The sequence below is a fragment of the Salvelinus fontinalis genome, unplaced genomic scaffold (genome assembly GCF_029448725.1).
Source record: "Salvelinus fontinalis isolate EN_2023a unplaced genomic scaffold, ASM2944872v1 scaffold_0993, whole genome shotgun sequence".
In the NCBI taxonomy this organism is placed as follows: Eukaryota; Metazoa; Chordata; class Actinopteri; order Salmoniformes; family Salmonidae; genus Salvelinus; species Salvelinus fontinalis.
Window position 1 is genome coordinate 55,168 of NW_026601202.1, and position 13,977 is coordinate 69,144.

The window sequence follows — 13,977 nt, forward strand, 5'->3', positions numbered from 1 at the left end:
AGAACCGTCCAGAGTAGTGATGCTGGACGGGCGGGCAGGTGCGGGCAGTGATCGGTTGAAGAGCATGCACTTAGTTTTACTTGCATTTAAGAGCAGTTGGAGGCCACGGAAGGAGAGTTGTATGGCATTGAAGCTCGTCTGGAGGTTAGTTAACAGTGTCCAAAGAAGGGCCAGAAGTACACAGAATGGTGTCGTCTGCGTAGAGGTGGATCAAAGAATCACCAGCAGCAAGAGCGACATCATTGATGTATACAGAGAAGAGAGTCAGCCCGAGAATTGAACCCTGTGGCACCCCCATAGAGAGTGTAAGAGGTCCGGACAACAGGCACTCCGATTTGACACACTGAACTCTATCAGAGAAGTAGTTGGGGAACCAGGCGAGGCAATCATTTGAGAAACCAAGGCTGTTGAGTCTGCCAATAAGAATGTGGTGATTGACAGATATGAAAGCCAGTAATGTCTCTTATTGATGGCGGTTATGATATCGTTTAGGAACTTGAGCATGGCTGAGGTGCACCCATGACCAGCTCAGAAACCAGATTGCATAGCGGAGAAGGTACGGTGGGATTCGAAAATGTCGGTAATCTGTTTGTTGACTTGGCTTTCGAAGACCTTAGAAAGGCAGGGTAGGATAGATATAGGTCCGTAGCAATTTGGGTCAAGAGTGTCTCCTCCTTTGAAGAGGGGGATGACCGCGGCAGCTTTCCAATCATTGGGAATCTCAGACGATACGAAAGAGAGGTTGAACAGGCTAGTAATTGGGGTTGCAACAATCTCGGCAGATAGTTTTAGAAAGAGAGGGTCCAGATTGTCTAGCCCGGCTGATTTGTAGGGGTCCAGGTTTTGCAGTTCTTTAAGAACATCAGCTATCTGGATTTGGGTGAAGGAGAAATGGGGGAGGCTTGGGCGAGTTGCTGTGGGGAGTGCAGGGCTGTTGACCGGGGTAGGGCTAGCCAGGTGGAAAGCATGGCCAGCCATAGAAAAATGCTTATTGAAATTCTCAATTATAGTGGATTTATCGGTGGTGACAGTGTTTCCTAGCCTCAGTGAAGTGGGGAGCTGGGAGGAGGCAGCTGCTCTTATTGTCCATGGACTTTACAGTGTCCCAAAACTTTTTTGAGCCACAGGATGTTTTTGTGCTGGTCAAGGGCAGTCAGGTCTGGAGAGAACCACGGGCTATATCTGTTCCTGGTTCTACATTTTTTGAAAGGGGCATGCTTATTTAAGATGGTGAGGAAGGCACTTTTAAAGAATGACCAGGCATCCTCCACTGACGGGATGAGGTCAATCTCCTTCCAGGATACCCGGGCCAGGTTGATTAGGAAGGCCTGCTCGCTGAAGTGTTTTAGGGAGCGTTTGATAGTGATGAGGGGTGGTCGTTTCACCGCAGACCAGTTACGGATGCAGGCAATGAGGCAGTGATCGCTGAGATCTTGGTTGAAAACAGCAGAGGTGTATTTGGAGGGCAAGTTGGTTAGGATGATATCTATGAGGGTGCCCGTGTTTAGGGAATTGGGGTTGTATCTGGTGGGTTTCATTAATAATATCTTAAAGATTGAGGGCATCAAGCTTAGATTGTAGGATGGCCGGGGTGTTAAGCATGTCCCAGTTTAGGTCACCTAGCAGCACGAGCTCTGAAGATAGATGGGGGGCAATCAGTTCACATATGGTTTTCAGGGCACAGCTGGGGGCAGAGGGTGGTCTATAGCAAGCGGCAACGGTGAGAGACTTGTTTCTGGAAAGGTGGATTTTTAAAAGTAGAAGCTCGAATTGTTTGGGCACAGACCTGGAAAGTATGACAGAACTCTGCAGGCTAACACCGCCCCCTTTGGCAGTTCTACCCTGTCAGAAAATGTTATAGTTAGGGATGGACATTTCTGGGGTTTTGGTGGTCTTCCTGAGCCAGGATTCAGACACGGCTAGGACATCCGGGTTGGCAGAGTGTGCAAGGGCAGTGAAAAAAACAAACTTAGGGAGGAGGCTTCTAATGTTAACATGCATGAAACCAAGGCTTTTACGGTTACAGAAGACAGCAAATGACAGCGCCTGGGGAATGGGAGTGGAGCTAGACACTGCAGGGCCTGGATTAACCTCCACATCACCAGAGGAACAGAGGAGGAGTAGGATAAGGGTACAGCTAAAGGCTAAAATAACTGGTCGTCTAGTACGTTCAGAACAGAGAGTAAAAGGAGCAGATTTCTGGGCACGGTAGAATAGATTCAAGGCATAATGTACAGACAAAGGTGTGGTAGGATGTGGATACAGTGAGGGTAAACCTGTGCATAGAGTGACGATGAAAGAGATATTGTCCCTAGAAATATCATTTAAACCAGGTGATGCCACCGCATGTGTGGTAGGTGGAACTAAAACGTTAAATAAGGCGTATTGAGCAGGGCTAGAGCCTCTACAGTGAAATAAGGCAATAAATACCAACCAAAACAGCAATGGACAAGGCATATTGACGTTAGCGAGAGGCATGCGTAGCCGAGTGATCATAGGAGTCCAGTGAGTGGCTTCAGGCAGCTTGCGGGCCGGGGCTAGCAAGCTAACAGAAGGGCCTTGGAGGGACGTCGCGACGGAAGAAAGTCTGTTGTGGCCCCCTCGTGCTATTACATCGGCAGACGGATCAGCAGGGCTCCAAGTTGTAAACCAGGCCAATTGGCAGAATAGGTATAGTGGCCAAGGAATTTGTCCGGTGGGCCTCAAACTGACAGTGCTCAGACTGTCCGCAATAGGCTGAGAGAGGCTTGACTGAGGGCTTGTAGGCCTGTTGTAAGGCAGGTCCTCACCAGACATCACCGGCAACAACGTCGCCTGTGGGCACAAACCCACGTCGCTGGACCAGACAGGACTGGAAAGAAGTGCTCTTCACTGACGAGTCGTGGTTTTGTCTCATCAGAGGTGATGGTCAGATTCACGTTTATCGTCGAAGGAATGCGCGTTACACCGAGGCCTGCACTCCGGAGCGGGATCGATTTGGAGGTGGAGGGTCCTTCATGGTCTGGGGGGTGTGTCACAGCATCATCGGACTGAGCTTGTTGTCATTGCAGGAAATCAAATCACTGTGCGTTACAGGGAAGACATCCTCCTCCCTTCATGTGGTACCCTTCCTGGAGGCTCTTCCTGACATGACCCTCCAGCATGACAATGCCACCAGCCATACTGCTCGTTCTGTGCGTGATTTCCTGAAAGACAGGAATGTCAGTATTCTGCCATGGCCAGTGAAGAGCCCGGATCTCAATCCCATTGAGCATGTCTGGGACCTGTCGGATTGGCGGGTGAGGAATTGGGCCATTCCCCCCAGAAATGTCTGGGAACTTGCAGGTCCCTTGGTGGAAGAGTGGGGTAACATCTCACAGCAAGAACTGGCAAATCTGGTGCAGTCCATGACGAGGAGATGCACTGCAGCACTTAATGCAGCTGGTGGCCACACCAGATACTGACTGTTACTTTAGATTTTCACCCCCCCTTTGTTCAGGGACACATTATTCAATTTCTGCTAGTCACATGTCTGTGGAACTTGTTCAGTTTGTCTCAGTTGTTGAATCTTATGTTCATACAAATATTTACACATGTTAAGTTTGCTGAAAATAAACACAGTTGACAGTGATGACGCTTCTTTTTTTGCTGAGTTTATGTTTTGGAGTCGGAAAATGTGCAGTTAAAGTTAAAGCTTGGTCGCAAATAGGTCTTCGAAATGGACAATAATTAATGATTAAATTTCAGGAATTGTGAAAAACTGAGTTTAAATGCATTTGGCTAAGGTACACTGCTCAAAAAAATAAAGGGAACACTTAAACAACACAATGTAACTCCAAGTCAATCACACTTCTGTGAAATCAAACTGTCCACTTAGGAAGCAACACTGATTGACAATACATTTCACATGCTGTTGTGCAAAGGGAATAGACAAAAGGTGGAAATTATAGGCAATTAGCAAGACACCCCCAATAAAGGAGTGATTCTGCAGGTGGTAACCACAGACCACTTCTCAGTTCCTATGCTTCCTGGCTGATGTTTTGGTCACTTTTGAATGCTGGCGGTGCTCTCACTCTAGTGGTAGCATGAAACCGAGTCTACAACCCACACAAGTGGCTCAGGTAGTGCAGTTCATCCAAGATGGCACATCAATGCGAGCTGTGGCAAGAAGCTTTGCTGTGTCTGTCAGCGTAGTGTCCAGAGCATGGAGGCGCTACCAGGAGACAGGCCAGTACATCAGGAGACGTGGAGGAGGCCGTAGGAGGGCAACAACCCAGCAGCAGGACCGCTACCTCCGCCTTTGAGCAGGAGGAGCACTGCCAGAGCCCTGCAAAATGACCTCCAGCAGGCCACAAATGTGCATGTGTCAGCATATGGTCTCACAAGGGCTCTGAGGATCTCATCTCGGTACCTAATGGCAGTCAGGCTACCTCTGGCGAGCACATGGAGGGCTGTGCGGCCCACAAAGAAATGCCACCCCACACCATGACTGACCCATCGCCAAACCGGTCATGCTGGAGGATGTTGCAGGCAGCAGAACGTTCTCCATGGCGTCTCCAGACTCTGTCACGTCTGTCACATGTGCTCATGTGCTCAGTGTGAACCTGCTTTCATCTGTGAAGAGCACAGGGCGCCAGTGGCGAATTTGCCAATCTTGGTGTTCTCTGGCAAATGCCAAACGTCCTGCACGGTGTTGGGCTGTAAGCACAACCCCCACCTGTGGACGCCGGGCCCTCATACCACCCTCATGGAGTCTGTTTCTGACCGTTTGAGCAGACACATGCACATTTGTGGCCTGCTGGAGGTCATTTTGCAGGGCTCTGGCAGTGCTCCTCCTGCTCAAAGGCGGAGGTAGGGGTCCTGCTGCTGGGTTGTTGCCCTCCTACGGCCTCCTCCACGTCTCCTGATGTACTGGCCTGTCTCCTGGTAGCGCCTCCATGCCCTGGACACTACGCTGACAGACACAGCAAACCTTCCTGCCACAGCTTGCATTGATGTGCCATCCTGGATGAACTGCACTACCTGAGCCACTTGTGTGGGTTGTAGACTCCGTTTCATGCTACCACTAGAGTGAGAGCACCGCCAGCATTCAAAAGTGACCAAAACATCAGCCAGGAAGCATAGGAACTGAGAAGTGGTCTGTGGTCACCACCTGCAGAATCACTCCTTTATTGGGGGTGTCTTGCTAATTGCCTATAATTTCCACCTTTTGTCTATTCCATTTGCAAAACAGCATGTGAAATGTATTGTCAATCAGTGTTGCTTCCTAAGTGGACAGTTTGATTTCACAGAAGTGTGATTGACTTGGAGTTACATTGTGTTGTTTAAGTGTTCCCTTTATTTTTTTGAGCAGTGTATATGTAAACTTCCGACTTCAACTGTATGTATGTATATTTCAGGGGCAGTCGCTCCATGAACAAATGCCTGGGGGTTAGACCTGAGTCATATTCATTAGGCACCAAATGGAGAGAAAAAAACTGCCTGAAACCAGGAGGGACTACCTGAACTTGCCCAATAAGAAATGTTAGTTTTCATTTTTCATGCAAAAAGTTTTGCTACTGTGTCCTCTAATGAATACGACCCTGTTAGTTGTCAGACCTGTGATATAAACCTGTTGCTCTAGTAGACGCCATGCCCAAGGTTAAAACATACCCATCCGAGGCAACCAGGGGTAAGAAAACAGACGGTTTGACTGAAAAAAAGACCATAAAACAACCACTGTGAAACCAGATAAGCCCATCTACAAAAGCCAGTCAGGTTTGTTGGCAGGAGTTTCTCTGTTCCCTCTGTGGGGTTGGAGGTAAGAGGTGCAGGAAACAATTTTTCACCTCGCCCACACACACACACGTACATACACCGATACACACACACACATTCCCAGCCCAGAGAGTAAAATCCCAGTTCACCACCATTTCCTCTCTTGAAAGTCAAGTGCTTCTGAGCGCCTTTTAACTAGGCCCCATATCGCCACGCTGGGTAGTGATCTGGCCTCTATAAAACTACTGAGGGCTGGCCAGCTCTCCTCCCTGGCTCCTCAACACACATTCTGGGACTGACAGCTGATTGCTATCCACCTCCTACACACAGACACACACACTACCATAAACACACACACACACACACTAATACAGCACACGCACACACAGAATAATATTCCAAGCATTAGTTCCCATTTTCAGGCTCGAAGGCCCTGCTTTCTTTTACCTCTTGATTCTCAACAAACAGCGGAGGGGAAGACTGTGACACTTGGTGCCTGACTGGGCTGAAAATGTAATAAAACAAAAAGTTATGTGAACATGTGAGTCTGCTCTCCTCCGGTCAGAATGAATATCACCACATTAGTCTCCTCTCCTCCAGTCAGAATGAATATCACCACATTAGTCTCCTCTCCTCCAGTCAGAATGAATATCACCACATTAGTCTCCTCCAGTCAGAATGAATATCACCACATTAGTCTCCTCTCCTCCAGTCAGAATGAATATCACCACATTAGTCTCCTCTCCTCCAGTCAGAATGAATATCACCACATTAGTCTCCTCTCCTCCAGTCAGAATGAATATCACCACATTAGTCTCCTCTCCTCCAGTCAGAATGAATATCACCACATTAGTCTCCTCTCCTCCAGTCAGAATGAATATCACCACATTAGTCTCCTCTCCTCCAGTCAGAATGAATATCACCACATTAGTCTCCTCTCCTCCAGTCAGAATGAATATCACCACATTAGTCTCCTCCGGTCAGAATGAATATCACCACATTAGTCTCCTCTCCTCCAGTCAGAATGAATATCACCACATTAGTCTCCTCTCCTCCAGTCAGAATGAATATCACCACATTAGTCTCCTCTCCTCCGGTCAGAATGAATATCACCACAGTCTCCTCTCCTCCAGTCAGAATGAATATCACCACATTAGTCTCCTCTCCTCCAGTCAGAATGAATATCACCACATTAGTCTCCTCTCCTCCAGTCAGAATGAATATCACCACATTAGTCTCCTCTCCTCCAGTCAGAATGAATATCACCACATTAGTCTCCTCTCCTCCAGTCAGAATGAATATCACCACATTAGTCTCCTCTCCTCCAGTCAGAATGAAAAACCACATTAGGAGGGCTGATGAGCATTGTTGGTGGTGCCCATTGAACCACTCTCTCTCTCCCACGTTTCCTCTCTCTCTCTATTTCTCCCTCTCTGTCCCTCTCTGTCCCTCTCCCTTCTTGGCCAGCTCACTGAAGTTGATCTAATTGAGTACAGCATTTCTCCAGGGGGACATAAAAAGCCATGGCGATTAGAGTCAACGACATGCTCAGTTTTATATTAACAGTATGAGTAAAGGCGGGTGGGGGACTTCAAAGCGTCCTTTCAGACTGGGATTTTCAGCTTAAATCCACATAAGGAAAAACTGTCACCACTGGTCAGGTTTTTTTCTCTCTTAAAGGGGCATTCGGAATCGTCCCTTTGGGAACAACACAAACGCAACACAAAGCGCAGCCTAGAACACAATTTTCATGCATAAGGAGATTAAACTCTTTACCAGTGACAACAGTGTGGCACTATGTTCAATTTGCTTTGAATGGGACTTAACTTGTGGTTCACAGTTTTGGGTTAATGTTATGATCTTGAACTTTTTTACTCCTTAGAATTTGGATTCACAAATTCTCACGCTATCGTCCCGTTGACATGGAATAGGAGATTGACCAGGCCTACCTCCATCACTATGGATAAAGCCTAGAAAGCCAGCATTCCAGAGTCGCCTCTTCACTGTTGATGTTGAGACTGGTGTTTTGCGGGTACTATTTAATGGAGATGCCAATTGAGGACTTCAGAGGCGTCTGTTTCTCAAACTAGACACTCTAATGTACTTGCCCTCTTGCTCAGTTGTGCACTGGGGCCTCCCACTCCTTTTCCTATTCTGGTTAGAGCCAGTTTGCGCTGTTCTGGCTTGGATTTTGCTCTGACATGCACTGTCAACTGTGTGACCGTATATAGACAGGTGTGTGCCTTTGTCTAATTAATGGAATTTACGACAGGTGGACTCCAATAAAGTTGTAGAAATATTACAAGGCTGATCAATGGAAACAGGATGCACATGAGCTCAATTTCGAGTCATAGCAAAGGGTCTGAATTCTTATGTAAATAAGGTATCGTTTTTTTATATTTTTTATAAATGTGCAACAATTTCTAAAAACCTGGTTTTGCTTTGTCATTATGCCGTATTGTGTGTGGATTGATTATGTTTTAAAAATGTAATTCAATTTAGAATAAGGCTGTAAAGTCATTTTTGTGGAAAAGGTCAAGGGGTCTCAATACTTTCCGAATGCACTGTACATGTACAGTAGGTATGGGTAAAGGGACTATGAATAGATAATAAACAGCGAGTAGCAGCAACGTAAAAAGGGGGTCAAGCAAATAGTCTGGGTAGCCATTTGCGTAACTGTTTAGCAGTCTTATGACTTGCGGGTAGAAGCGGTTAAGGAGCCTTTTGGACCAAGACTTGGTGCTCCGGTACCGCTTGCCTGGCCCCAGTGATGTGCTGGACCGTACACGCTACCCTCTGTTGCGCCTTGCGGTCGGATGCCGAGCAGTTTTCATACCAAGCGGTGATGAAACCAGTCAGGATGCTCTCAATGGTGTAGACATCGAATTCTTTGAGAATCTGAAGACCCATGCCAAATCTTGTCAGTCTCCTGAGGGGGAATAGGCATTGTCGTGAACGCTACACAACTGTCTTAATGTGTTTGAACCATGATACTTTGTTAATGATAGGACTTAGTGCCTGCAAGAAACTTGAAGCTCTCAACCAGCTCCACTACAGTCCCGTTGATATGAATGGGGGCATGTTAGCCCCGCCTTTTCCCGTAGTCCATGATCAGCTACTTTGTCTTGCAACACTCCCAGGTCTCTGACCTCCTCCCTATAGGCTGTCTCATCGTTGTCGGTTATCTGGCCTTTGCGTCGTCGGCAAACTTAATGATGGTGTTGGTATCGTGCATGGCCATGCAGTCGTGGTTGAAGGAGTACAGGAGTTGAGGGGCCCCATGTTGAGGATCAGCATAGCAGATGTGTTGTTGCCTACCTTAACCACCTGGAGGCGGCCCGTCAGGAAGTCCAGGATCCAGATGCAGAGGAAGGTGCTTAGTCCCAGGGTCCTTAGCTTAGTGATGAGCATTGAGGGCACTGTGGTGTTGAACTCTGAGCTGTAGTCACTGACAGAATTCTCATGTAGGTGTTCTTTTTGTCCAGGTGAGAAAGGGCAGTGTGAAGTGCAATAGAGATTGCGTCATCTGTGGAACTGTTGGGGCGGTATGCAAATTGTAGTGGGTCTAGGGTTTCTGGGATTATGGTGTTGATGTGAGCCATGACCAGCCTTTCAAAGCACTACAGGCTACAGACGTGAGTGGTACGGGGCGGTAGTCATTTAGGAAGGTTACCTTAGTGTTCTTGGGCAAAGGGACTATGGTGGTCAGCTTGAAACGTGTAGGTATTACAGACTCGGTCAGGGACAAGTTAAAAATGTCAGTGAAGACAGTTGCCAGTTGGTCAACGCATGCTCTGAGTACACATCCTGGTAATCCGTTTAGGCCTATGGTCTTGTGACTGTTGACCTGTTTAAAAGGTCTTACCTCACATCGGCTACGGAGAGCGTGATCACACAGTTGTTTGGAACAACTGGTGCTCTCATGCATGGTTCAGTATTGCTTGCCTCGAAGCGAGCATGGAAGGCATTTAGCTCTTTTGGTAGGTTTGTGTCACTGGGCAGCTCGTGGCTGGGTTTCTCTTTGTAATCCGTAATAGTTTGGCAAGCCCTGCCACATCAGACAAGCGTCAGAGTAGTAGCAGGATTGTAGTAGGATCTTAGTCCTGTATTGACGCTTTGCCTGTTTGATGGTTCATCGGAGGCCATAGCAGGATTTCTTATAAGCCTCCGGATTAATGTCCCGCTCCTTGAAAGGGTCAGCTTTCGCCTTTAGCTCAGTGCGGATGTTGCCTGTAATCCATGGCCTCTGGTTGGGATATGTACTTATGGTCAGAGTGGGGCCGACGTCGTCGACGCACTTATTGATGAAGCCGGTGGCTGAATCCCGGAACATATTCCAGTCTGTGCTCTTAAAACAGTCCTGTATCTTAGCATCCGCGTCATCTGACCGGATGCTAATTCCATATTGAGCGAGTACTTCCTATGCTTGAGTTTTTGCTTGTAATCAGGAATCAGGAGGATAGAAATATGGTCAGATTTGCCAAATGGAGGACGAGGGAAAGTTTTGTACGCGTCTCTGTGTGTGGAGTGAAGGTGGTCTAGAGTTTTTTCCCCCTCTGGTTGCACATGTGACATGCTGGTAGAAATGAGGGGAAATGGATTTAAGCATTCCTGCATTAAAGTCCCCGGCCACTAGGAGCCCCACTTCTTGGTGAACATTCTCTTGTTTGCTTATGGTCTTATACAGCTTGTTAAGTGCAGTTTTAGTGCCAGCATCGGTTTGTGGTGGTAAATGGACTATTATGGAAAATATAGATGAAACTCTCTTGGTAAAGAGTGTTGTCTACAGCTTATCATAAGGTACTCTACCTCAGTATTGATTGAGGTACTCAACAGGTATTGCTTTCTGGAATGGTTGATGGTTATTAGATGGTTGTCTATGGTTAGGTGGGTGTTCTAGTGCCCACCTCTTTCTCCTGTCTTGCAACTGGGGTCTGCTCATCAGTCACAGTGCTATTCTTCAGGCTGGATTTGAGGAATATCTACATTATGGAAATAAAAGAGTGGGTAAGAAAGAGACGGGGGGAGAGAGTGAGTAAAAGGTAACACTTATCTGCCCTCAACACACATGGGAACCCTCCCTTACACTTACCGGAGACAAGGGGATAGGGTTCTCTCTCAAATACCTGGGGTTCTCAATCTGCAAGAGAATAAGAAAAGAAACAGAAAAAAAGCCCTTTACTTATTTTGCATCTCCTCCTTTTTCTCAAGACAAGGCTCCACCAGAAACACATGTACACACACACACACACAAACGTACACACACACGTCCCTCCCTGACCTCCGCCCTCGGTTTGTCTTAAACAATACAGGACTTCAAACTTCAAAGGCCAGCACTTAACACACAGTTAGTTTCTTCCCTCAGCTCTGACTGTTTACAGAAAGGGAATACCTCGGGCCACTTCAAGGCATTGTGTGTGCTCAGCTCAGCTAGGCCCATTTCCGCTTGGCTCCTCTTTCTGCCAGTCAGCCCTTTTGTCAACCCCGTTACTCCGTAAGCTATCCATGACGCGTCTATCGGCCCGGGAGACAGATGTGTATACATACTCCCTCACCAAACACGCCCGCTCTGTCCCCTTTGATTACACAGGGAATAAAAAACACAATGAGCCTAAAGACTGAAGAGACGGCTAACAGGAATGACAACTCTGACGTCAGCCCACCTTAGAGTGTGTTAAGACACAAGTGGACTGACTGACATGGCTATGGAGTAAAACCATCAATGGTTCAACTCTGTTAGGGGATTAAGCCGGGAGGAGAAACTGTACTGTAGTGAGTCGACGGAGTTCATTCTCCTTCTTCTCCGTTCCTCTTGTTGTGACTGACCTCCTTATTTCTCTATGAACTTCCCAGGCAGCTTCACACAGTGTGGAAGACAGCTGCAAGGGAGCAGGCGGGATCACAGCCTTCTGAAACAGAGATCATCTGACTTTGTAGATGACAACAAATGACAGAAAGAGAGAGGAAAGAGTTCTCCAGCTAAGCCTCAAAGGGCCAGGGAGGGGCGAAGGACGGGAGTATAGTGTGTGTGTGTTTTCTCTATGGTGTGAAGGTTCAAGTTTGTGAGCTCATTCAGTAATCCTAAATACATGAGGCCTGTTTGACGGCCCAGAGCTGGAGACCAAACTGTTCTGAACTAAATGACATGTCAGTTAGACAGTGGACATCCAGTATACTCCAGAACGACCAATCATTTAATACTAAACAGGCAGTGGCTGGACAAACCTCTGCCCTCTGAGCATAGAGCTGGTGCAGAGAAACAATTTTGTTTAACCTCTGACACTCAGTTCAGCAAATCAGGCTTCTAAATAAAAGTTATTATAAAGTCTTAACAACATTTTGATTAAATATTGAAAGACGGCCCACACTTACCTCCCGCTCTGTGGAGCTGAGCGGCCCACATCCAACTCTGACCATGGGAGGCCCACATGCCAAGGCTTGCAGGGCAGGGCCAGGCCAGACATTGGTGGTGAAACTTAAACTGGTGCTAGACTAAACTAAAGTGTGTGTTTGCTTGTGATGTCTGCCCAGCTGGTACTGGATCCTGTCTGTGGCATTCTCCCTGACAAGGACAGATGGATGAGGCGGCCGCAGACAGAGGAGAGAAGAGAGGACAGAAGAGAGGAGAGCCACTCCACATCAAGGACCTACCGCTCAATCCAAACAAACACACGTTGTGTGCATCACTTCCTAACGTTGACCCAACGTTGGGCAACAGGTATGTGAGGCAGATGGGGACAATCGACCAAAGACAGGACTATGAGGAGAAAGACTGTGGTTGTTCTGTTCTCTCCTAAAGGTGAGAGGGAGAGACATGGCTAGGTGGCTAGATGGCTCTGGGGTACAGACATTTCAAAGAGGATACCAGAAAAGTTGAGACAAAGAATGACCAGGCAAGACATAATTACATTGAGGCAGCAGAGAATGCTGCAGACAGCTGGTAGTTTCAGCCACTGCAACCAAACACCCCGCTCTTTACTCTATGCTCCACAGTGCAGAGAGCACAGCCACACAGCTTAACTCTGTTTATGTTCCACAGTACAGATAGCACAGCCACACAGCTTAACTCTGTTTATGTTCCACAGTGCAGAGAGCACAGCCACACAGCCACACAGCTTAACTCTGTTTATGTTCCACAGTACAGATAGCACAGCCACACAGCTTAACTCTGTTTATGTTCCACAGTGCAGAGAGCACAGCCACACAGCCACACAGCTTAACTCTGTCTATGTTCCACAGTGCAGAGAGCACAGCCACACAGCTTAACTCTGTCTATGTTCCACAGTACAGATAGCACAGCCACACAGCCACACAGCTTAACTCTGTCTATGTTCCACAGTACAGATAGCACAGCCACACAGCCACACAGCTTAACTCTGTCTATGTTCCACAGTGCAGAGAGCACAGCCACACAGCTTAACTCTGTTTATGTTCCACAGTGCAGAGAGCACAGCCACACAGCCACACAGCTTAACTCTGTCTATGTTCCACAGTGCAGAGAGCACAGCCACACAGCTTAACTCTGTCTATGTTCCACAGTGCAGAGAGCACAGCCACACAGCTTAACTCTGTCTATGTTCCACAGTGCAGAGAGCACAGCCACACAGCTTAACTCTGTCTATGTTCCACAGTGCAGAGAGCACAGCCACACAGCTTAACTCTGTCTATGTTCCACAGTGCAGAGAGCACAGCCACACAGCTTAACTCTGTCTATGTTCCACAGTGCAGAGAGCACAGCCACACAGCTTAACTCTGTCTATGTTCCACAGTGCAGAGAGCACAGCCACACAGCTTAACTCTGTCTATGTTCCACAGTGCAGAGAGCACAGCCACACAGCTTAACTCTGTCTATGTTCCACAGTGCAGAGAGCACAGCCACACAGCTTAACTCTGTCTATGTTCCACAGTGCAGAGAGCACAGCCACACAGCTTAACTCTGTCTATGTTCCACAGTGCAGAGAGCACAGCCACACAGCTTAACTCTGTCTATGTTCCACAGTGCAGAGAGTACAACCACCTGTAGATCTATTATAGATGATGCTGGTGGTAGTGGAGGCTAGGGGAGCGTTGCCAAGCACACTGCCTCTTATCATTATCACTACCACAACACAGAGCAGAGCAGGGCTTCACGTCCCCGTCTGATACAGGGAGAGAGAGAGATGAGAGAGAATCATCAACTTTATCAAAAAAGAGAGAGACCCGTACAGGTGGAGGAGAGAGAGAGAGAGAGAGAGAGAGAGA

The 13,977-nt window shown here is 47.5% G+C and overlaps 1 protein-coding gene across 1 annotated transcript in view; it reads right to left on the bottom strand.

Moving 5' to 3' along the window:
* Positions 1-11,176, bottom strand: part of LOC129848122 (centrosomal protein of 112 kDa-like) — a 52,545-nt gene extending 41,369 nt beyond the window's left edge. Inside the window, exons 1-3 of the mRNA XM_055915591.1 lie at positions 11,129-11,176; positions 10,829-10,876; positions 10,644-10,718 (exon numbers count right to left, since the gene is read on the bottom strand). Of these exons, the coding sequence (XP_055771566.1) occupies positions 10,644-10,718; positions 10,829-10,876; positions 11,129-11,176 (171 nt within the window). The remainder of the gene's footprint in view (positions 1-10,643; positions 10,719-10,828; positions 10,877-11,128) is intronic.
* Positions 11,177-13,977: the final 2,801 nt, after the last annotated feature.